We start from the raw sequence: 25071 nt of genomic DNA, 5'->3' as shown, positions 1-25071 counted from the left end.
GCATTAAAAAAGTAATAAACTGGGCTGGGCACGATGGTTCACACTGGTAATCCCAGCACTTTGGGAGGCCAAGGTAGGAGGATTGCTTGAGCCCAGCAGTTCAAGACCAGCCTAGGCAACATAGCGAGACCCCTATGTCTAAAAAAAAAAAAAAATTTTTTTTTGAAAGGCAATAGAATTCAAGGCTGCAGTGAGCTTTGAGCCACTGCACTCCAGCCAGGGCAACAGAGTGAGACTCTGTCTCTAAAAAATAATAATAATTTCAAAATTAAAACAATAACTAAAAAAACATGTTTAAAGGCAACAGGTCCAGGTGGTTTTACAGCTATTTTCTCAAATCTCACACAACAGGAAAGTGCAGTGTTATTTCAATGAACTTAGATCTTTGAAATAGATGGGATCTAGCCAAGTCATTTTTTTTGTTTTTGAGATGGGGTCTTCCTCTGTTGCCCAGGCTGGAGTTCAGTGGTGCAATTATAGCTCACTGTAGCCTTGAACTCCTGGGCTCAAGTGATCCTCCAGCCTCAGTATCCCGAGTAGCTGGGATTACAGCTAAGTGTCACCACACCCAGCAAATTTTTTAAAACTTTTTGTAGAGACAGGGATTTGCTATGCTGCCCAGGCTGGTCTCAAACTCCTGGCTACTCCCAGATACTTCCAGTTACTTGAGAGGCCAAGGTGGGAGGATTGCTTGAGGCCAGAAATTGGAGACCAGCCTGGGCAACATAGCGAGAACCTGTCTACAAAAACAGCGAAAATTAGCTGCACGCCGTGGCACACACCTGGCTATGTGGGAGCCTGAGGCTTGAGGATTCTTTGAGCCCAGGAGTTCAACATTACAGTGAGCAATGATCTTGCAAGCTCTTCCACTTCCAGCTCTCATGCATCGCTGGTGGTAGAGGAAAAAGGGACAAACACTTGGATAATTCTCTGGCATCTACTAAATCTGAACAGATGCCTACCCTGTGACCCAAGACAAACGGGTCCAAGTTGCACCTGAAGATACAGACAAGAATGTTTTCTGCCGCTTCGTACATCATTGCCTCAAACTGGAATCAACCCGGAAGCCCTTAATGGGAGAGTTGGTCAACACGTTCTTGTCGATTCTATGATCAGTTATGGCACAACACAGAAAAGGGGTGCACTCTTGCTACACACAACCACGTGGATGAATCTCAGAGACCATTGGCCAATTCGACGATCCCAGACTCCACCGAGAGGACGCGCTGTGTGATTTTATTTACATGAAGTTTCAGAACAATCAAAACTCACTGATGCAGCTGGACGCAGTGGCTCAAGCCTATAATCCCAGCACTTTAGGAGGCCAAGGCAGGCAGATCACTTGAAGTCAGGAGTTTGAGACCAGCCTGACCAACATGGCAAAACCCCATCTCTACTAAAAATACAAAAAGTAGCCGGGCGTGGTGGCATGTGCCTGTGATCCCAGCTACTTGGGAGATTGAGGCAGGAGAATCACTTGAACCCAGGAGGCGGAGGTTGCAGTGAGCCAAGATAGTGCCATTGTACTCCAGCCAGGGCAACAGAGCGAGACTCCATGTCAAAAAAAAAAAAAAAATCCCTCAGTGAAGCTGATGGACATCAGACAGCACATTGGTCACCCTGGGCAGCAGCTGTGATTAGGCAGTGGCCCAAGGGGGAAGTCCCAGGGGCTGGGGAAGTCCTGTTCCTGGATCCCAGGTTTGGGTACACAGATGTGTTCAGTTTGTGCAAATGTGTTGAGCTCAACTCTACTGATTTGTGCATTTTTCTTCATGTGATTTATTTCAAAACGAAGATTTCTCTCTCTCTCTCTCTCTTTTTTTTTTTTTTTTTTTGAGGTGGAGTCTTGCTCTGTCACACAGACTGGAGTGCACTGGATGATCTCAGCTCACTGAAACCTCCATCTCCTGAGTTCAAGCAATTCTCCTGTCTCAGCCTCCCGAGTAGCTGGGATTATAGGCGCCCACCACTGTGCCTGGCTAATTTTTGCATTTTTACTAGAGATGGGTTTTCACCATGTTGGCCAGGCTGGTCTTAAACTCCTGGCCTCAGGTGATCTGTCCACCTCGGCCTCCCAAAGTGCTGGGATTACTGGCATGAGCCATGGCGCCTGGCCCAAAAGGAAGATTTCTTAAAAAGCTTCCAACCAGAGCAACATAATGAGATCCTGCCCCTGCCCCTAAAAAAAAAAAAAAATTGGGGCCAGGCGCAGTGGCTCACGCCTGTAATCCCAGTGCTTTGGGAGGCTGAGGTGGGAGGATCGCCAGAGCCCAGGAGTTCAAGACCAGCCCGGGCAACATGGCAAAACCCTGTCTCTAGGGGAAAAAAAAAAAAAAAAAGTTAGCTGGGTGTGGTGGCATGCCTGTGGTCCCAGCTACTCAGGAGGCTGAGGTGGGAGAATCAGTTGAGCCCAGGAAGCAGAGGCTGCAGTGAGCCAAGATCACACCACTACACTCCAGCCTGGGCAACAGAGCCAGACCCTGTCTCAAAAAATAAATAAACAAAAATAAAAAATTTAGCCAGGTGTGGTGGTGCGCCCCTTAGTCTCAGCTACTCAGGAGTCTGAAGTGGGAGGATCACTTGAGCAGGGGAGGCAGAGGTTGCAGTGAACTGAGATCCCGCCACTGAACTCCAGCCCTGGCAACATTGTGAGACTCTGACTCTAAAAAAAATTTTCTTTTCTTTTTTTTGAGACAGAGTTTCACTCTTGTCACCTAGGCTGGAGTGCAGTGGTGCAATCTCAGCTCACTGAAACTTCCCCCTCACCAGTTCAAGCAATTCTCCTGCCTCAGCCTCCTGAGTAGCTGGGATTACAGGTGCCCACCACTACACCCAGCTAATTTCTGTATTTTTAGTAGAGATGGGGTTTCACCATGTTGGCCAGGCTGGTCTCGAACTCCTGACCTCAGGTGATCCACCAGTCTCGGCCTCCCAAAGTTCTGGGATTACAGGTGAGAGCCACAGTCCACAGCCTAAAATAAATAAATAAATAAATAAATAAATAAATAAATAAATAAAAATTTAAATCTCGCCGGGCATGGTGGTGTCTGCCTGTAGTCTCAGCTACTTGGGAGGCTGAGGCGGGAGGATAACTTGAGCCCAGGAGGTGGAGGCTTCAGTGAGCTATGAGGGGGCCACTGCACTCCAGCCTGGGTGACAGAGTGAGACTCTGTCTCTAAAAATAAAAAAGCTCCCTGCTGCTTATGGCTGCCTTGGGGAGCAGTGTCTGTTCAGGCTAGAGTGAGGTGACACGAAGAGGCTGAGCCAGTGGGAAATACGGAGTTTGAAGGGAGACAGGGGTGGCACCTGGGCAGAAGTGGACTGTTCATTTGGTGACCAAAGGGGCAGGATGTGCTGGTGACCTGGGATAGAAGATGAGCCTGGTGATCCCAGGCCTGAGCAATGTGAGGGTTAGGGGGAATTGAGAGGACAAAAGAAAAGCTCAGGAATACGGAAGCATCAGAAATTCTCTGGCAGTATCTGTGGTCACTAAGTCAATCAACAAACATTACCCTGAAGCTCTTCAAGCCATAGATGATCATCTCCCCAGACTGGCGAGGCCTCTTAGACCCCCAGTAATGGAGATGGGGTGCTGGAGGGAATCCCACCCCTCCGCTGACCCTTCCCCTCTGGCCTCTCTGCGTGGTAGGACTCAGTTTTCTCACCTGTTAATTGGGGGTGAGAATCCTTCTCCCACCAGCTGGGGAGAGGGTAGGGAGCAGGGGTTTATTGAACTTTTTTTTTTTTTTGAGACTCGCTTTTTTTGAGTCTCGCTCTGTCGCCCAGGTTGGAGTGCAGTGCCGTGATCTCGGCTCCCTGCAACCACTGCTTCCCGGGTTTAAGCGATTCTCCTGCCTCAGACTCCCGAGTAGCTGGGATTACAGGCGCCCACTACCACACCTGGCTAATTTTTTATATTTTTGGTAGAGACGGGGTTTCAGCATGTTGGTCAGGCTGGTCTTGAACTCCTGGCCTCAAGTGATCCACCCGCCTCTGCCTCCCAAAGTGCTGGGATTACAGGCGTGAGCACCCGCACAGGGGCCTCTACTGAACTTTTCTTCTGGCTTCTGGGAAGCCACAAGGAAGAAGGTCCGGGTCTTGGAACTAGGGGTGCTGAGTCAGTGCCGCATCCTGCAAGACCACCTTGAAATACTGTCATCAGTCACCTGCTTCCTCCCCTGTAAAATAGGTCACAGCATCCTAACCTCACAGGCTTTGCAGCAGGGGTTTAAGAGAAAAGATTAGGAGCAAGTCAAGTTCCCTTTCTTGGCACCCGTGCGGGACTTTACTGGGGGGCTGAGCTGCAGTCACTTTGCCAGACCCCTGAGCCCGCAGGGAGGCCATGGCTTGGCGGAGGAACCCAGGCCGGGAAAGGAGAAGTGAGAGGCAGGTGGGTCGGGTGGGGGTGGGGGTGAGGGCCCGCGGGAGGTGATGAAGCGGGGAGGGGGCACTGCTCCTGGGCCCTGCAGCGAATCAGGCCTGTCGCCCCGCCTCACGCAACCCAGGCTGTGGTTTCATCACCTGCTCCCCAAGTACCTCATTATGGGCGACAGGAAGAGCCCCTTGGAAAGCCAGGACCCCTCCTCCCCTCTCCTGGGGGCTCCAGCGGCTCCGACCCCAGCTGCAGGCGACCCTCCTTCCCCAGCTAGAGCCCTGGGCCTGCCTCCTCCCCTGGGGGCCTAGGGAGGTGGTGCCCAGGTCGGGGGGCAGGTAGGTGACTTGGCGGCCTGGCTCAGTTCACAGCGGTCCCTGGAGCCCCGCACCTGCCTTCAGGGACTCAGGGGAGAGGGTGGGCTCGGGCAGTGACTCCCCCGTTGCTGAGCTTCTCTGGAACTCAGTTTCCTCCCCCGGAAAGTCAGGGGGTAGCAGGAGCCACCTGGCTGAACTGAGGGGAGGGGCTTCATAGTAAAGTGCTTTATAGATGCGGGGAGCGTTTGTGGCCGCCGGGCCCTGATGCCTCTCAGAAGGCCTTGGGGTCACCTCTCCATCCTGGGGGAACCCAGCTCAGATTGAGGGCCCCAGAAGGCTCCTGGTGGAGTGCTGGGGGACAGGGGCGGATGGGGTTGGGGGTCACTCCATCCTTGTATGGGCACAATGGGAGGTAGGAATATTCCCCACACATGGAGACCCCCAAACAGAGCCGCGGAAAATCCACAGATGCCCAAAACATAACAGATACCCCAAACACACAAGGATTCCTCCTGCGAAAGTCCCCAAAATACATGTAGTTCACAGTACGTCAAACCCCCAACCCACATAGCTCTCCAAACACACATGTCCCCAAAACGCATTCTGTTCCCTCTGCATAGACAGAACCTGAACACACTCAGACACACCCAGACGCCCCAACACATGCCAATCCCCCAAATGCAGACACATACAGATCTCCCTAAACACATGCCAGTCCCCCAAATACACACAGACCCCTTTCCCCTGAACAATATGGAGACCCCCACCAGACGCATGCAGACTCTTCCAGAAAACATATACAGACTTCCCCCAATCCACACTGGTTCCCCCATTACACAGGTAGGGCCCCCCATCCCTGCAGTGGTATCACCCACACTCTGGCTTTCCTCTTTTTTGTTTTTTTGTGAGACAGAGTCTCGCTTTGTCACCCAGGCTGGAGTGCAGTGGCATGTTCTCCGCTCACTGCAACCTCTGCCTTCCAGGTTCAAGCGATTCTCCTGCCTCAGCCTCCCCAGTAGCTGGGATTACAGCCATGCGCTACCATACCCAGCTAATTTTTGTATTTTTAGTACAGACAGGGTTTCACCATGTTGGCCAGGCTGGTCTTGAACTCCTGGCCCCGTGTGATCTGCTACTACAGTCTCCCAAAGTGCTGGGATTACAGGCTACCATACCTGGCTGGGTTTCTTCTTTTTAATTATTATTATTATTTTTTGAGATGGGGTCTCATTCTGTTGCCCAGGCTGGAGTGCAGTGGCGCCATCATAGCTCACTGCAGCCTCCAATTCCTGGGCTTAAACATTCCTCCCACCTCAGCCTTCCCAGTAGCTGGGGCTACAAGCGCACACCTATCTTTTAAACAGACTATGCCAGGCTAATTTTAAAAATTTTTGTAGAGAAGGGGGTTTCACTTTGTCACACTGGCTGGTCTTGAACTTCCAGCCTCAAGCTATCCTCCTGCCTCAGCCTCCCAAAGTGCTGGGATTATAGGTGTGAGCCACCACACAGGCCTAGCTTCCTTCCCAAGGCAGGGTGGTCTCCACCCACCAGGGGTGAAATGCAGGCTGGGGGCATCTGAGGCTAGATTTGAATGGGTAGTGTTAGAATCCAGGAATCTTAGAATGTTCCAGCTGGGGAAGGCCCCATGGGGGTCCTTTTCTCCATAGGTCCCTCTGGCATCCATGGGGAAAGTGAGACCCAGTGGGGAGCCCTCAGACCCTCCTTCCCACCTCTCCCTGGGCCTGCTCCTGGGAGGGACAGCTCCTGTTCGAGGGACAGGAGTCCAGGGTGAGTGGGACCCCCTGTGGGATGCCCCCTCTGCTCTGCTCCGCTCCAGGATCCCATTTTGGCCATGCACAGAGAGGCCAGGGCTGGGGCTGTGGGCTAGTCAGTCCAGGATCCCACCACTTGCCCACTGCGTGATGTTTTCTGAGCCTTGGTTTCCTGTGTCTACAAGGGGTCCATGCAAACTCCCCAGGGACCCACCCACCTCTCCCCTCACTTGAAAAGGTGTCTACCAGCAGACTCCCAGCCTACCTTTTACCCGTTTGGGGGCATCTGCAACAACAGCCCCAAACTTATCCCCTACCTGCCCATCACTCTCCCTTTTCCCGGACTGTGTCCAACCCCAGGACACCCTTCTAGGTTTGCCCAAGTCCAGGAGTGTCTCCATGTCCTCTAAAGACCTGCAGAAAACCCTCTTTCTGGAGGCACCAAATTTTTTTTAATGTTTATTTTAATTTTTTCAGGCAGGGTCTCATTCTGTCACCCAGGCTGGAGTGCAGTGGTGTGGTCTCAACTCACTGCAGCCTGGACCTCCCGGACTCAAGCGATCATCCCACCTCAGCCTCTGGAGTAGCTGGGAGTAGTACGATGCCACATCTAGCTAATTTTTGTATTTTTTGTAGAGCTGGGGTCTCCCCATGTTGCCCAGGCTGGTCTCGAACTCCTGGCCTCAAGTGATCCTCCTGCCTTGGTCTCCCATAGTGCTGGGATTACAGGTGTAAGCCACCACGCCCGGCCAAATTCAACTCTTTCTGCAGCACCCAGGCCTATCAGATTTTTTGGTGTGTGTTTCTTTATTGCTTTCTTTGATGAGCATCTCGTCCTGCCGGGCTCCCCAGCGCCTAGTACATAGAAGGCCCTCAGTCACCCTTCTTTGAATCAATGAGCAAACAACTGCTTCACAAACAGAAGCAACACTGACAACTTACTCAGTTTTCTGTTTTTCTTTTTTCTTTTTTTGAGTCTGAGTCTGTCACCCAGACTAGAGTTTAATGGCACAATCTGGGCTCACTGCAACTTCCGCCTCCCAGGTTCAAGCCAATCTCCTGCCTCAGCCTCCTGAGTAGCTGGGACTGCAGGCGCCTGCCCCTCCACGTGGCTAATTTTCTGATTTTTTGACATCTTATTTTTTGTAGAGACAGGGTCTCACTAGGTTGCCCAGGCTGGTTTGAACTCCTGAGCTCAAGCAATCTGCCGGCCTTGGCCTCCCAAAGTTCTGGGATTATAGAAGTGAGCCACCACACCCAGCAACTACTTGTTTTTTTCTTGAGATGGGTTTCGCTCTTGTTGCCCAGGCTGGAGTGCAATGGCGTGATCTCAGCTCACCGCAACCTCTGCCTCCCAGGTTCAAGCAATTCTCCTGCCTCAGCCTCCCTAATAGCTGGGATGACAGGCACGCCCCCACCATGCCCAGCTAATTTTGTATTTTTAGTAGACGAGGTTTCTCCATGTTGGTCAGAATGGTCTCGAACTCCTGACCTCAGATGATTCGCCCACCTCGGCCTCCCAAAGTGCTGGGATTACAGGTGTGAGCCTGGCCCTACTTACTCACTTCTCATTGAAACACCTCATGGTCCACACAACAAATTTAAGGCCCCATCCGGCCCACAGGCTGCCAGTTTGTGGCCCCTCCTCTAAACAACCTTCACAGCAAAACAGTCAATTGGACAGTGCTGATGCTCCTCTCAGGCCAAGGAACTGACCCTCTGAATGTCCCACTGCCCAGCTTGGGAGAAAACCATGTCCAGGTGACCATCCATGGCAAACCTGACCTGGCACAGGCACTCTCACCTGGCCAAGAAGTCCTGTTCCAGGCCGGGTGTGGTGGCTCACGCCTGTAATCCCACTACTTTGGGAGGCCGAGGTGGGCAGATCACTTGAGGTCAGGAGTTTGAGACCAGCCTGGCCAACATAGTGAAATCCCATCTCTACTGAAAATACAAAAATTAGCCGGGCATGATGGTGGGCGCCTGTAGTCCCAGCTACTCAGGAAGCTGAGGCAGGAGAATCACTTGAACCTGGGAGTCAGAGGTCACCCAGCCCATGGAGCCAAGAGAGGCCCCACACTCTGAATTTGACCCTGCTGTCCCATGCAGGCTAGAGTCCAAGGCTCTCTCAGGCCCCCAGTGATGTCCCCTGAGCCACAGTAGTGGCCGCAGGGACAGCCGAAGGTTTTCCTCTCTTTGTTCCAGAGAAAGCTCTCCCTGTGGGGCCTCGGAAATGTATCCCCAGATGCCCCAGCCTCCCTGCTTGGGAAATTAGCACATCTGTCAGCACTGGGCAGAAAGGACTCTGCCCACACAGCCCGGCAGCCCCAAGATGCAGCCAGCAGGGACCCTGAGATGGGGCTTTAGGACATTGTCAGCCCCCAATATCTTCCCGCAGAAATGTTTGGGAGCCCATCAGGTGCCGGGGATGCAGGAGCAGGGGGTGGGCACAGCAAGGTCTCCCCCATCACCCAGTCTGATGGGGGAGGCAACAGCGGCCACATAACTGTATCTGGGAAGAAGGACTTCAAGGAAGAAATTCAACAGGGGGAGGCAGTGGAGGGTGGGGCAGGGGGAGAGCTACTTTGGACAGAGGGTCCAGGAGGGCTTCTCTGAAGAGGAGTGGTCTTGAGGAGGACAGGACACCAGCCACAGGGTGGTGATGTGTAGGGGCGCCACACCTGCAGTCCCAGTTACTCAGGAGGCTGAGGTATGAAAATTGCTTGAACCCAGGAGGCGGAGATTGCAGTGAGCCGAGATCGCACCACTGCACTCCAGCCTGGGTGACAGAGCAAGACCCTGCCTCTGAGGTGTCTCAGGGAGATGGGAGCCAGCCTGCCTGGTGGACACAATGGCAGGTGCAAAGGCCCTGAGGTGGGATTGTGCTAAACAGGTGGGTTCCAGGAGCAGGCAAATCCCATGCAGCTAGGGTGGAGTGAGCAAGGGGTGGCTGGAGACAGAGAAGGTCAGAGAGGCATTGGGAGACAGAAAGAGGGTGGACGTAGAGCAAGAGGGAGCCATGGAAGGTGTGTGAGGAGGGGAGGACTGCGGTCTGATTCGGAATTTTCAGAAGACCCTGTGGTGTCCATGGAGAAAAGGCCTGTTGGAGCAGGAAGCCAGGCCAGCATCCAGCTAGGGATGATAGGGCTTGCACCAGGCACAGGCTGCAGGTTGGAACAGTGGGCAAGGCAGGCCCATGCCCACAGTAGCCATGACTCTTATTACCATCCACCTCCATTTCTCCCTTCCTCACGCCCCACCTTGACCTTGGGTGAACCTGGGCTTGGAGGGAAACAGCACCTGGCAGAGGGCGGAGAGGAAAGGGGCCTGGATGGGCTCACAAACACCTCCGCTTGATCACAGCCCAGATGGGACCTTCTGTTATTGAGCCCTTACTGTCTTCCCCGGGCCCACACCCCACCTCATTTACATATAAGACCTGCCTGACCCCCAGACACCCCAGGGAAGCAGAGATAGTTGCCCTGTTTTACACAGGATTCGGCAGGCTTCTTCCAGGGCCACATGGTGAGACCCCCAGATCCCCACCCAATCCTGGGCTGCACCCCGGGGCCATCATGTGACACCTCAATCTCACCACCCCCACCCAGGCTGGGAAGTGGGCCTGGGCCTGTCCAGCCCAGAATCACCATCACAGTGTCCAGCAAACTCAATCCTGGGCCCCAGGGTATCAGGGTAACCACACAAGTCCCCAAGATGCAGCCCCAGAGAGGCCCTTTGGAGGCGGAGAAACGGGATTTAACTTCCTTGCCTACCCCATGGGGATTCACAGGCCGGGGCTGGGGCGAGTTCCCTGAACCCAAAACTGATCCCAGACACATTCTAAATCTTCTCAGGAAAATGGCATCTGGCTGGGCTCATGCCTGTAATCCCAGCACTTTGGGAGGCCGAGGCGGGAGGACCATTTGAGCCCAGGAGTTTAAGACCAGCCTGGGCAACATAGGGAGACCCCATCTCTACTTAAAAAAAAAAAGGCCGGGCGCAGTGGCTCAAGCCTGTAATCCCAGCACTTTGGGAGGCCGAGGCAGGCAGGATCACAAAGGTCAGGAGGTCGAGACCATCCTATGGCCCCGTACAGTGAAACCCCGTCTCTGCAAAATACAAAAAGCTCTAGCCGGAGGCCCCGGTGAAAGGCGTCCCTGTAGTCCCAGCTACTGGGAGGCTGAGGCAGAGAATAAGTGAACCTGGGAGGCGGAGGAGCTGCAGTGAGCTGAGATCCAGCCACTGCACTCCAGTCTGGGCGACAAAAGAGACTCTGTCTCAACAAAAAGAAAAGAAAAAGAGAGGCCAGAGTGGTTGCTCCACGCCTGTAATCTGGGGAGACTGGTGAGGCGGATCATAAAGGTCAGGGAGATGAGACCATCCACAGCTAACATGGTGAAATCCTGTCTCTACTAGAAATACAAAATTAGCCCGAGTGGTTGCAGGCCTGTAGTCCCAGCTACTTGGAGGCTGAGGCAGGAGAATGGCGTGAACCGGAGGCGGAGTTTGCAGTGAGCCAAGATCACACCACTGCCCTCCAGCCTCAACAGAGCGAAACTCCGACTCAAAAAAAAGCTAGTCATGGTAGCGCTGAGGTGACAAGATCACTTGAGCCCAGGAGTTCAAGGTCACAGGGAGCTGTGATTGCAACACTCAAGGAAAGAAAGACAGAAAGACAGTCTGTCTCCAGACCACTCTGTGCCTCGAATCTTCCAGAAGGGGGCAGGGAGTGGTGGCTCATGCCTCTAATCCCAGCACTTTGGGAGGCCGAGTTGGGCTGATTGCTTGAGCCAAGTTCAAGACCAGCCTGGGCAACATAGGGAGACCTTGTCTCTAGAAATAAATAAATAAATAAATAAATAAAAGTGGGCCAGGTGCGGTGGCTCACGCCTATAATCCCACAACTTTGGGAGGCCAAGGTGTGTGGATTGTTTGAGTACAGGAATTCAAGACCAGCCTGGGCAACATGACAAGACCCCATCTTTATTTATTTATTTTTAATTAGCTGGGCACAGGCCGGGCACGGTGGCTCACTCCTTTAATCCCAGCACTTTGGGAGGCCAAGGCGGGTGGATCACCTGAGACCAGGAGTTTGAGACCAGCCTGACCAACATGGTGAAACCCTGTCTCTACTAACATACAAACATTAGCCGGGAATGGTGGCACGCACCTGTAATTCCAGCTACTCAGGAGGCTAAGGTAGAAGAATCGCCTGAACCTGGGAGGCGGAGGTTGCAGTGAGCTGAGATTGTGCCACTGCACTCCAGCCTGGGCAACAGAGTAAGACTCTGTCTCAAAAAAAAAAAAAAAAAAAAAAAATTAGCTGGGTGTGCTGGTGTGAGCATGTATTCCTAGCTCCTCAGGAGGCTGAGGCGGGAGGATCACTTGAGCTCAGGATGTGGAGGTTGCAGCGAGCCAAGATCACACCATTTTACTCTAGCCTGGGCAACAGAGCAAGATGCTGTCTCAAAAACCAAAAGAAAGAAATAAAACAAAAAAACACCTCTTCCAGAAGGCCAAACACCCAGCATGTCTACACTCATTGCACCCAAGTTGCGGTGAACAAATGTTTTTAATTCGTCTTCCCTTCTTCATTTGCATTTTCCAGATGTCCACCTGGTTGGGCCATAGTTTAACCAAATAAATCGTTCGTTGGGATGGGAAAGCCAAGACTGGGTTCAACTTGCTCGGCTCACAGGAGCGGCCACAAAGTTCAGAGAGGGGCAGCCACCTGTTGGGGGGTCACACAGAGAGGAGGGAGAGGAAGCTGGGCCCTGCGCCCCCGGCCTCTGTTCTCTTCGGGGGCTGAGGCATGGCCTTGAGCTCCATCCTTTTTCTGAGGGGCCTAGTGTTACTACCTGACCTCAGCCTTCCCTCCTGCAAACCAGCTTCCTGCTCTCTCAGGTGATACCCCAAGATCCTAAATGTCCTGAAATTCTGTCTGCTGGAGGCCAAGCTTCCCTCTTTACCGCACAACAGGCAGGAGACATGAGGGAACAAGCCTGCCTTTTTAGAAAGCCCCTTTCACCTCTGGAAATCAGTCCTCAGACACTGGTCCTCCGAAGTCGAAATAGATTTTTGTATCCAGTTTCCTTCACTCCAAGAGTCTGAGAGTTCTTGTCCCTAATGCCCAAGGTCCAGGGGCCCTACCCTTTCCCAGGGATGATTCTTGGCCAGGCTAGTCTGAGGCCTTTATTATTTTTTTGTTTCTTTTTCTTTTTCTTTTTTTGAGACGGAGTTTTGCTCTTGTTGCCCAGGCTGGAGTGCAATGGCGTGATCTTGGCTCACTGCAGCCTCCACCTCCCGGGTTGAAGCGATCCTCCTGCCTCAGGCTCCTGAGTAGCTGGGATTACAGGCGTGTACCATCATGGCCGGCTAATTTTGTATTTTTAGTAGAGACGGGGTTTCTCCATGTTGGTCAGGCTGGTCTCGAACTCCTGACCTCAGGTGATCCGCCCTGCTCCCCCACCCCAGCCTCCCAAAGTGCTTGGATTACAGGTGTGAGCCACCGTACCTGGCCATTTTTTTTGTTTGTTTCTTTTCTTTATTTTTATTTTTATTTTTTTAGAGACAGGATCTTGCTCTGTCACCCAGGCTGGAGTGCACTAGCTCAGTCATAGCTCACTGCAGACTCGAACTCCTCGGCTCAAGTGATCCTCCTGCCTCAGCCTCCCGAATAGCTGGGACTATACACGTAAGCCACCACACCTGCCTAATTAAAAAAAATTTTTTTTTGGACGGACACGGTGGCTCACTCCTGTAATCCCAACACTTTGAGAGGCCGAAGCGGGCAGATCACATGAGACCAGCCTGGCCAACATGGTGAAAATTAGCTGATCATGGTGGCACATGCTTGTAGTCCCAGCTACTCGGGAGGCTGAGGCAAAGAATCAATCACTTGAACCCGGGAGTTAGAGGTTGCAGTGAGCCAAGATTGAGCCACTGCACTGCAGCCTGGGTGACTGAGTGAGATTCCGTCTCAAAAAAAAAAAAAAAAATTTTAAGCTGGGTTCAGGGGCTCACGCCTGTAATCCCAGCACTTTGGGAGGTTGAGGCGGGTGAATCATTTGAGGTCAGGAGTTCAAGACCAGCCTAGCCAACATGGTGAAATCCCATCTCTACTAAAAATACAAAAACTAGCCAGGCAGTGGTAGCACATGCCTGTAATCCCAGCTACTGGGAAGGCTGAGGGAGGAGAATCGTTTGAGTCTGGGAGGTATAGGTTGCAGTGAGTCAAGATCACCACTGTACTCTAGGCTGGGCGACAGAATGAGACCCTATCTCAAAAAAGAGGAGAGAGAGAGAGAGAAAGAAAGAAAAAGAGAAAGAAAGAAAAAAAGAAAAAAAGATGGGGGTCTAGCTATGTCGCCCAGGCTGGTTTCAAACTACTGGGCTCAAGTGATCCTCCTGCCTCAGCCTCCCAAAGTGCTGGGATTACAGGCATAAGCCACGGTGCTCGGCCAGCTATTTCTGACTAATTGGGTCTGCAACTAGGGGTTAGGGTGGCCAGGGACCCAGGTCGCCCATATCTGCAGCCCTGGACCTCAAAAGAGACAGGGAGTGAGGACTGTGACCATGAAAGTAATGCTGCCACCACCTTGTCGTGTGCTAACAACCACACGGGGATGTGACTCTTGTTCCTGTACCCAAGTCCCAGGTACAGTCATTGAGGCAGAGGGAGGAGGGTTGGCCCAGGCAGCTGTTGCTCCCCCATTCCAAGGTTTATGCCTACCGTCCTGCTGTGACAAACGAGTGTACACCCACAGAAGGAAGGCATAGGGTTGTGCGCAGGGGACGCGCTAATGCTAAAGGAGTGCACATCAGGAGAGAGGGACATCGCATGCCACATCATAGAGCTCACAGACACATAATAGGGCCTCCCTGCATCACGATTTTGGACACACAGCTAACTCTCCAACTCCCCGACTCACACCAAACCTCAGACGCAGAGCCCTTGGACACACAACTTCCAGACCCATACACCTCAGATACACACCCCTTGGAGACACAACTCCCTCCTACCACAACCTCCGGGACTCACAACCCCACGACACACACCCCTTTAGACACACACCCCACCCTGGGACGCCCAGCAGTACACGCGGACCTCCAAAACCCACCTAGCCCGCAGAAGCCATTCAGAGGACACCGCAGGAGCCTCAACCCGATATGACACGCACCTGCTCGGCCTGAGCCCTGGGACGCTGGGCGCACGGACCCGCGGCGGCTGCACGAAGATCAGGGGCCCGCGGCCGCAGGTGCCTTGGGAGCGGGCGGCCCTGCCCCCGGGAGCTGATTGGGCGTGACGGGCTTATTTGCATAGAGGGCGTCACCCTGGAGGCGGCGATGGGCGGGCACTCGGGCGTGGCCCCGCCCCGGGAGTTCATGGGCCTGGGACTCAGACGCGAAAGGATGCTGGGGCGCCAGGGGTGGGGGCGCGGATAAGGAAGAAGCAGGACGAAGGGAGGGGTCTGGATCAGACTGGCCAGGCTTTCCCCGCCCTCACTGGGCGCCCTTGACCTTACTGCCGACCCCTGACCCTACTGTGACCCTAACCCTAATTCTAAACCTGTTCCTAACTCGGCCCAACTTGCCTGGATTAATTCCATCCTGAGCGAAATAGAACTCCGATCCCGGACCCCGTCGACCCGAGGAACCAAGCCCTTCTCGCAGGCAACGCTGACCTTCGCGCTCACTAGAATGGAAAGACTGCAAGACGGGGCTCTGGGGTCGCCTGTGTGGCCTCACTCAACTGTGCCTCCCGGGGCCAGATACGTGCCCCCACAGGGAGTGACAGACCCTCCGCAGCTACTGGTCCCTCAACCCCGCTCCGCCTGCCTCTCCACAGTCCAAGACAACCACAGTGCTTCCACCAACCGCGCCCCTCTCCCTCCCTCTTCCCGCTAGAGGCTGTTTTCTAAACTTCAAAGGTCAGTTGTGAGAAGCCTTCCAGATTGGACCCTAGCCCAGACCTCTAAATCTACCCCTTCCCCTGGGATTCCAGCACAGGCCAGACCCACATGAAGATCAGAGCGGAGGTTGGTGAATGTATCAATGTGAAAAGAATTACAGGATAAAGATGGCTCTGGGCTGGGCACCACCCCCCCCCCACCCGGGTCTGAGGCAGGGAGGGGATCCATGCACTCCCCTAGCCCTGTGGGGTCAGTCTTGGGCCAGAGGGAGGGATGGGAGGCTGGGACAGGCCAGAATTGGGGCAAGCGCTGTGCCAGAGGAGTTAGGGTTTCTCAGAAGAGGGGGCATTTGTGCTGGGCTTTCAAGTATGTGTAGGAGTTTGCCACTAGGAGAAAGGTTTTTCTTGTGTTTTCTTTCAAGGCAGGATCTCACTCTGTTGCCCAGGCTGGAGTGCAGTGGCATGATCATAGCTCACTGCAGCCTCGACCTCCTGGGCTGAAGCAATCCTCCCAACTCAACCTCCCCAGAAGCTGGAACTACAGGCACACCACCACCAAGCCCAGCTAATTTTTTTTGTAGAGAGGATGTATTATGTTGCCCAGGCTGGTCCCAAACTCCTGGGCTTGAGATCCTTCTTCCTCGGCCTCCCAAAGTGCTGAGATTACAGGTGTGAGCCACTACACCAGACCTGAGAAGGGCTTTTTCAAGAGGGAAAAGCACTTGCAAAAGTGCAGAGGAAGAAGAGCACAGAACATTCTCTAGCCGGGGGAGATGAGGAAGGTGAAGCCAGAACAGGGGGCGGGGGTGAAGAGGAGGGGCAGATACAGGTGGAGAGCAGGGGGGCTGCAAAGCTGCCTGGTGTCCATCTCCTCCAGAGAAGAGAGGGACTGGTCCCCTAAACTCAGGTTGAGGCATGTGGCAGATGCTGGAGTGTGGGGGACACTGAGACAGGGAACAGGGTGCCTGGGAGGCTCGTGTCTCTCCCCACCCCTCAGTTTACCCATCTGTGACATGGGCAGTGTGGGCCTCTAGTCTGAGCATAACTTTTCTTTGGACATAAAAACTATAGAGTTCACACTGTGTTATCAGGGAGTCCTTCCTGTCCCCATCCAGTGCCCAGTGCCACACACTCAGGTGTCCTAAGGACACACCAGGGCCTGGGCCAGGCTGGGGGCTTCTGCCTCCACTCCATGGTGCAGAACAAGGCTTGGGGAGTGTGGCGGTGGCTGGGGAGCCCTGGGCCCCCGGAGGGCTGCTCTGTTTACCCGAGGCCGCCCGCCCGCCTCTGATGCAACAGGCAGGCTCTGGTTACGTGAGGCCGGCAGCTGGGCCAGCTCTGGGGGAAGGGCTAGCCCGGCAGAGCGAAGCTGGCTGGGGCTGGCCCTCATGCACCCCGACTTCCCAGCCCCCTTCTTCTGGTGGGCACCATCTTGTTGTTCATAGTCTGTCCCCTGTCCTTTTGCCTCTGTTCCTATCCTATACCGTCCCCAACCACTAATTGTGTCCCCTAGCAGGGCCCCCAAGAGTCTTAACCTCATTCTTCTCAGATGAAGGGACACCCTTAGCTGCTAGGGTAAGAGCTGGAGAGTAGAGGGGAAGGTTGTGAGGAGGAAGGGATAGAAGGGGCCAGAGTGGGTGGCGAGGGAGAAGGGTGACCTGGGAAGGGGGTCTGGGAGATGGGGGAGGCGGTGGGTGGGGAATGGAGGAGAAGGCTGGGGTGGGAGGCTTGGGGAGGTGAAGAAGCTGTCCCCACTCTCCCTCCTCCAGATTCTCTCCCCTCTCCCAGGGGAAGGCTTTGAAGGACCTTCCGTGGCAAGGATGTATGGCCCAGTGGGTAGGGAGGGCCCCCGAGGTTAAAGAACACCGAGTCCCCATCCCAGCTGTGCCGCCCACTCACTGTGTGACCTCAGGATGGTCACTGCACCCCTTGGGGCCTCCTTACTCATGTGACAAGTGTGGATAGGCTGGGCGTGGTGGCTCATGCCTATGATCCCAGTATTTTGGGAGGCCAAGGTGGGTGGATCACTTCAGGCCAGGAGTTCGAGATGGACCTGGCCAGCATGGCAAAACCGCATCTCTCCTAAAAATACAAAAATTAGCCAGGCATGGTGGCACATGCCTGTAATTCCAGCTATTCAGGAGGCTGAGGCAGGAGAATCGCTAGAACCCGGGAGGTGGAGGTTGCAGTGAGCCAAGAGGAGCCCTCAAGGTCCACCTACAATGTTCCCTCCTCCAAAAGCCTTCCTATCCTCTTACCATTTAGGATCCTTCCACCTCCCCATCCTTGCTTCCAGCTTAGCACTGATCCAGAGGGCAGGGTGGAGTGTGTGGCTGGTTCTGTCTCCCCCAGCCTGGGGGTTCCTTAGGCCCCAGCCCAGTACATGGTGGCACCAAAGGGGTGTCTCCATGGGTTTTTCTTTTTGTTTTTTAGAGACAGAGTTGCTCTGTTGCCCAGGCTGGAGTGCAGTGGTGCAATCATGGCTCACTGCAGCCTTGAACTCCTGGGCTCAAGTGATCCTCTTGATTCCACCTCCCAAGTAGCTGGGACCACAGGAACGCACCACCACACCGGGCTGATTTTTTAATATTTTTTGAGGTGCACCGGGTGTCTCACTTGCTGCCCAGGCTGGTCTCGAACTCCTGGGCTCAAGCGATCCTCCTGCCTTGGCCTCCAAAAGCGCTGGGATTACGGGTGTGAGCCATTGCGCACAGTCTCCATGGGTTTCTTGAAGAACTGGAGAATCTCAAAGAAGGTCTAAGCAGTGAAAGGGAGTGGGGGATAAGCCTGGGGCATCCAGAAGCCTTGTTCAGGGATACAATAGGGCTTTAAAAAAAAAAAAAAAAAAGGCTTTCCAGGGTCCTGAGTGTGCAGGACTCTCCAGGAACCCAGAGCAGGTCTGAAATAAAAACAAGGACTCAGACCAAGGGCTAAGGACAAAAACCCAGCAGAAGTCTGATTCTTGTCCTGACCACTGTGGATGAAGCAGGGGGCAGGTCGCTGCCCTCCATGGGTCTCCTTTTACCCCATCTGCAGATCAGGGTTGGGATCCTTTCTTGGTGATCTCCAGCCTCGGGAGCGCTACACTCTTGTTTGGATGCCCCATGGCACAGAGAGGTGTCTCTTCTAGCTGCCCACCCATCTCTGGAGTTCTGCCGGAAGTAAATGCTTTTTTTTTTTTTTTTTGAGACAGAGTCTTGCTCTGTAGCCAGGCTGGAGTGCAGTGGCACAACCTCCGCCTCCTGGGTTCAAGCCATTCTCCTGCCTCAACCTACCAAGTAGCTAGGATTACAGGTGTGCACCACCAGACCCAGATAATTTTTGTATTTTTAGTAGAGATAGGGTTTCATCATGTTGACCAGAATGGTCTTGATCACCTGACCTCGTGATCTACCCGCCTTGGGCTCCCAAAGTGCTGGGATTACAGGTGTGACCCACCGTGCCCAGCTGGTCGTTTTTGAAATGGAGTCTACCTCTGTCGCCCAGGCTGGAGTGCAGTGGCGTGATCTCGGCTCACTGCAACCTCCCGGGCTCAAGCGATTCTCCTGCCTCAGCCTCCAGAGTAAGCGGGATTACAGGTGGGCACCACACCCAGCTAATTTTTATATTTTCAGTAGAGACGAGGTTTCACCATGTTGGCCAGGCTGGTCTCCAACTCCTGACGTCAAGTGATCCGCCCACCTCGGCTTCCCAAAAGCGCTGGGATTACAGGTGTGAGCCACAGCGCCTGGCCAGTAAATGCTATTGAGGGAGCTCTAGGAGCGCCCTTGCCCTCCACCCTGACAACGGAGGCTGCGAGCTCTTGTTCTCAGAGCCCTCTGGCCTCTCAGAACCTGTTTGCTCTCTGAAAAATGGAAGCGACAGCATATAGAGTGAAAAAGTGTGGAGGGTCACAGTGTGCCCACCGGGGCCAGCCAGGACTGCAGACAATGACCGCTTGGAGGCCGAGCTTCCCGCCAACGCTTTGCCTCTTGCGCCCCCTGGCGGCTAGAGGGGGCGGGGGCGCCCTCCAGGCAAAAAGGACTACGGAGCATTCAAATGAGATGCGAATTAACCAGCGCCCCCACAAACCCTGGGACTTGGGGTTACGAGCTGTCTGAAAACCCAGAGTCCTGATCAGACCCCTTTTATTTATTTATTATTATTTTTTGAGACAGAGTCTTACTCTGTCACCCAGGCTGGAGTGCAGTGGCTCCATCTCGGTTCGGTTCACTGCAACCTCCGCCTCCCGGGTTCAAGCGATTCTCCTGCCTCAGTTTCCCAAGTAACTGGGATTACAGGTGCGCACCGCCACACCCGGCTAATTTTTTATATTTTTGGTAGAGATAGGGTTTCACCATATTGGTCAGGCTGGTCTTGAACTCCTGACCTCAGGTGATCTCCCCACCTCAGACTCCCAAAAAGCTGGGATTACAGGTGTGAGCCACCATTCTCGGCTTTTTTTTTTTTTTTTTTTTTTTTTTAAGAGAGAGAGACAGGGTCTCTCCATGTTGCCCAGGCTGGTCTCTAACTCCTGAACTAAGGGGTTCCTCCAGTCTTGACTTCCCAAAGTGCTGGGATTACAAGCTAGCGCCACTGCACCCAGCCTAGACTCCTTTTCAGAGAGATGACTGGGCCGGGCGCGGTGGCTCACACCTGTAATCCCAGCACTTTGGAAAACGAGGTCAGGAGTTCAAGACCAGGCTTGCCAAGATGGTGAAACCCCGTCTCTACTAAAACTACAAAAATGAGCCCGGTGCAGTGGCAGGTGCCTATAATCCCAGCTACTTGGGAGGCTGAGGTAGGAGAATGGGAGGCTGAGGTAGGAGAATGGCTTGAACCCGGGCAGCAGAGGTTATAGTGAGCTGAGATTGCGCCACTCCACTCCAGCCTGGGAGACAGAGTGAGACTCCATCTCAAAAAAAAAAAAAAAAAAAGAGATGACTGTTGGTCGCTGGTTGAGGTCACATCCAGAGGTTGAGTGACTCAGTGCCCTAGAAGGGTCTGGTGGGGTCCCCCACACCTGCCTCCCTTACCCCCAGCTCCTAGTGCCCCAGTCTTCCTAGGCAGGTCCTGGGAGGCAGGCGATAATTCCATTCTGCTGCCAGTTTCTCCTGAAGGTCTGAGCAAGACAGTGCTGGACTGTCTAGCTCACAAATACCCATCAGTGTTTGCTGGATAAATGGTGGCATGGAGGACAGATGGACATTGAGAGATGCCTTCAGAGCAAGTAAGAAGGGAGAAGGACTCTGGAGGCCACATACCAATCAGGGCCCTAAATGGGGTGGCTTTAGGCTCCTCCTCACTCCTAAGCTGAGTGGGACAGTGGAGAGGTGGTATAATGGCAGAGGCCCCCCAGTGTGCCCTAGGAGGAGGAGAGGTAGGGCTGAACCCGCTTTCCAGGCCTTCAGACACCTTGACAGGCCCGATGTCCCAGTAGGATGCCCTCTGTCTTCCCTCGGGGCACCCCTGCTCTTCCCACCCATCTCCATCAACCACCCCATAGTGCCAAGATGAGGGACCCTCCCAGAGTAGTGGGACTGGAACCTGCCTCAACCCCAAACAACTCTATCTGACCTCCCTAATACATTGTACTGGAACAAGGGATTCTGGGGTAACACAGCTGGCCTTGGAGATGCATAACTTGTGGAGGCCTGGTCACCCAGGCTTGGCATTCACAGAGGTCAGTGCAGGCCCTTCTGCAAACAGCAGCAGAAACGGACTCAAAGCCATTTTGGCAAAAATCATAATTCAGGTGTCCATGAAACCGAAGAAATGAAACTGGCTAATGTCAGGTACAGTTGGATCCACAGCCCCAGGCAATGTTCTCAGGTCCCCCCTGGAACCCCCTCGTCCCTGCCCCGTTCCCATCCACCCAGCTCAACCTTCCTGATGCTCCCGGTAGAACTCCCAGGAAGGCCTCTCATTGGGTCACGTGTCCATCTCGAACCAATCACTGGGAACCTAGGACACAGCAGCTCTGATTGGCCAGGCCGAGGTGCAACCACCACCCCTGGAACTAGGGGTGGCCTCTCCATGTGGCCTGAACCTGGGGTTGGCGTCGCTGCTTGAGGCAGAATGCAGGTTGGGAGGGCAGATATGCGAGTGTCCAGCTTAGCCTGTAGAGAAGGTACAGTCCAGCCTTCCTTATCCAGATGAAGAAAGGGAGAACCAAGGCTGGGTGCGGTGGCTCACGCCTATAATCCCAGCACTTTGGGAGGTTCAGGTGGGAGGATCATGAGCTCAGGAGTTTGAGACCAGCCTAGCCAACATGGTGAAACCCCATCTCTACAAAAACTACGAAAAATTAGCTGGGGGTGATGGTGTGCACCTGTAGTCCCAGCTACTTGGGAGGCTGAGACAGGAGGATCACTTGAGCCTAGGAGGCAGAGGTTGCAGTGAGCTGAGATCATGCCACTGCACTCCAGCCTGGGTGACAGCCAGATCCTGGAAAAGAAGAAGAGAGGAGAGGAGGGGAGGGGAGGGGACTCAGAGAGGGCCAGCACCAGGTGAAAGAAAGAAAAGAAAGAAAGGAAGGGAGGGAGGGAGGCCCAGAGAGGGCCAGCGCCAGGCCTATGTCACACAGCACATCAGAGGCGGGCAGGGCTGGGACCAAACCAGGCCAGGGTCTGCTCTTCTCTGACTGTGCCTTTTTTTTTTTTTTTTTTGTGGTGGTCGGGGGTCAGGGGGTGCGAAGTCTTGCTCTGTCACCCAGGCTGGAGTGCAGTGGCGCCATCTTGGCTCACTGGAACCTCTGCCTCCTGGGTTCAAGTGATTCTCATGCCTCAACCTCCTGAGTAGCTGGGATTACAGGTGCCCACCACCATGCCCGGCAGAGCCTCTCTTTGTCCATCTGTATTTGGGGGTGAGACCTGCTTTTGGGGGCTGTCTGAGGATAAAATGAGATGACCCCTGTGAAGACTTTAGCCCAGGGCCAGGGACTTGGTAGGTGCATAATCAGGATTATTTTGATGGCAGTTATTGGTCCAAGGGTCGATGGGGGGCCAGTAAGAGTCCAGGAGCAGTAAGCTCCTTTTGGGAACATTGACGGCTGGGCCTGGAGGCTCGGGGCAGGCGCAGGAGGAGGGTGCTGGCCGCACTCATTCAGTCTTCAGTCTCTGCCTGGCCCAGCTTCGGTCAGGCTGGCAAGCGGGGACGAGGGTCAGGGTGGTCAGAGAGGCAGACTCAAGGCATGAGGCGGCACCTGAGGGATGAACCTGGGCCAGGCTAAGGTGGAGCTTGGTGGTCAGAGGTCTGGGTGGGAATCCTGGCATTTCTGGGCACGGGCGATGACCCTGGGCTGGCTGCCTTACCTCTCGGGGCCTTGGTTTCCTCTTCTGTAAAAGAGGGCAGTGCTTAAGGTCCTGGGACTGGAGAGCAGGGGGATAACTTGACCCTGTGAAGGTCACTGATGACCCCAAGGGGTGCAGTTTTGGGGGAAAGGTGGGAATGAAAGGCTCTGAGGCCAGGTGCAGTGGCTCATGCCTGTAATCCTAGGACTTTGGGAGGCCAAGGCGGGCAGATCACCTGAAGTCAGGAGTTCAAGACCTGCCTGACCAACATGGTGAAATTCCGTCTCTACTAAAAATACAAAAACTCGTCGGGTGAGGTGGCAGGAACCTATAGTCCCAGCTACTCGGGAGGCTGAAGTGGGAGAATCGCTTGAACCTGAGAGGCAGAGTTACAGTGAGCCAAGATCGTGCCACTGCCCTCCAGCCTGGGTGACCAGAGCAAGACTCCATCTCAAAAAAAAAAAAAAAAAAAAAAAAGAAAGAAAGAAAGAAAAAAAGAAAGGCTCTGAGATGGGGCATGGAACTGGTGGTTCTGGGGAGAGAAGAGGGACTCCACAGGGACAAAGGTGGATGAGACACAGAGCAATCCTGCCAGGGAGCAGCAGCGGAGGGAACAGCAGACGCTGGGGAGTGAGGAGGGCAGATGGGCAGTGACCTTGAGGCACAAAGTAGGAGTGACCAGGGTGTGGGGGATGGGACTGGGAAGACAGAGGCTAGGTTGGGGGTATGGGTAGGGCTGCTTAGGGCAGTAGGCTGTTGACCCCCTCAGGCAGCCCCTCCTGCTTCAGGCCCCCCAGAAAGCTCCCAGGCCACCCCTCAGCCTGTGGGATTCCTCCCCACCCCACACCCAGAGCTAAGCCTGCTATGAACAGGTGCTCAGGAAGTGTGCATCAACTGCCAGAGGTACTCAAGAAATGCATGCTGCCTGTGGTGTCCATTAAGTGCTCTCTGATTGACTGCAGTGCCCACTAAGTGCTCTCTGACTGGACACATGAATTCGGCTGCCTCTGGGCTCTGGGGCTACAGCTTGAAAGGCGTACAGAGGCTTTGTCTCCACCTGCCTCCCCTCGACCTCTGAGAAGGCTTCCATGGCACCAAGGACAATCACAGTGCCTGGCCAACAGGCAGAGGCTTGATAAGTCCCCGGGGCCCCTTCAACCTGCCTGCATCTGCCCATCACAGATATAGAATGGTGACACATCAGATCTTTCCTGGCACCACACTTTCTAAGCGTGGTCAGCCATGCCTCCCATAGCTCCCGCTGCACTTGTATGGTCCTCTCCCATCTGATCCTGGGCCTGGTCACGTGACTGGCCTCAACAGATGGGCCACCCACAAATGTGAAACCGGCACTCTGCATGGAAGCTACTCTCCTGGCTCCCAGCCACCAGGAGAAACCCAGGCTGGCCTGATGGGGAGGCCACGAGGAAAACCTGACGCCTGCTGCCAGCAGTCCTGGTCAAGGGCCCCCGACTATGCAGCTGCAGCTGAGCTCCCATGAGCACCGCATGGGCGAGCCCCAGAGAGAGCAACAGAACCGCCTAGCTGAGCCCAGCCCAAAGTGCAGAATAGTGAGTAGATTAATTACTGGGGCTGTAAACCACTAAGTTTTTGGATGCTATGTTATGTAGCAATAGCTGACTGCTCCAAAGCACATCCGTCACTATGCCCTGCCCCCTCTCAGCCACCTGATGAGCCACCTTTACAGAAAGGAAATGCAGAGACCAGAGAGGGGGATTAATTTGCTCGGTCACACAGCAGTTAGGCAGTGGATTGGTGGGGAGGTCCCTGAGATAGGTGGGTAATTGCCCATGCTGGGCTCTGCCTGAGAGACTGTGCATGGGTAAAGCAGGCTGCTGGCATGTGGTAGGATAGAGGAAATGTGGGCTCCCCTCTCTGTCTTGGGGGGTGGAAATCTCTGGGACTGGCATAGGGCTTATGGCCTGGAAAAGAGAGAGGAAGGTGGCGGAGAGAGAGTGGGAAAGATGGGCTGACATGGTCCCTGAGCAGCAGGGTGGAACATTCTGGACCCGCAGACACCCCTCCACCTGCCACCTCCAAAACCATCCCACAAGCCCAGTGAGAAACCCCAAGTGGTTAGACAAGTAGGTGCCTGGCTGACTGCCAAGCGGGTGGGTTGGTTAGTTCAGAGCAGAGAGAGGCTTGTGGCTACCCTCGGCACTGACCTCGGTTGGCAGAGGCTGGGGTGCCCTGAGTCTCTTCCAGGATCAGGCTGAGGAGGGCGGGGATGGTTCCTCCGGGCTGGAACAAAACACGTGCAGCATCCATGAGGCCAAGGTCAGAGGCCACAAGGCTTGCTCAGCTAGCTGGAGTGCATGTTTGGGTGACACTCTGGTCTCGGAAGACCTTTGGCTTGAGCTTCTGGGGCATCCTCCTTAAAAGTGGGGCGAGTGGCCCAGGTGCTGTG

The 25071-nt window shown here is 54.2% G+C and overlaps 1 protein-coding gene across 7 annotated transcripts in view; it reads right to left on the bottom strand.

Moving 5' to 3' along the window:
* The window catches only part of LOC100997555 (myocyte-specific enhancer factor 2B), a 38446-nt gene that overhangs the window by 11640 nt on the left and 1735 nt on the right, over positions 1-25071 (bottom strand). For 3 of the 7 annotated variants that reach the window (XM_031659730.1, XM_031659733.1, XM_003915214.4), the window contains exon 1: positions 14642-15857. Coding sequence is in view for 1 of the 7 variants with exons in the window: in XM_031659729.1 (XP_031515589.1) it covers positions 24830-24905 (76 nt within the window). In the remaining 6 variants the exon portion in view is untranslated. Of the gene's footprint in view, positions 1-14581; positions 15858-24829; positions 24906-25071 lie in introns of those variants that run through there. The other 4 variants (XM_031659732.1, XM_031659734.1, XM_031659729.1 and 1 more) reach the window with 3 other exon arrangements.

The sequence above is a fragment of the Papio anubis genome, chromosome 20 (genome assembly GCF_008728515.1).
Source record: "Papio anubis isolate 15944 chromosome 20, Panubis1.0, whole genome shotgun sequence".
NCBI classification, from domain to species: Eukaryota; Metazoa; Chordata; class Mammalia; order Primates; family Cercopithecidae; genus Papio; species Papio anubis.
This window is presented reverse-complemented; position numbering and strand designations above follow the sequence as displayed.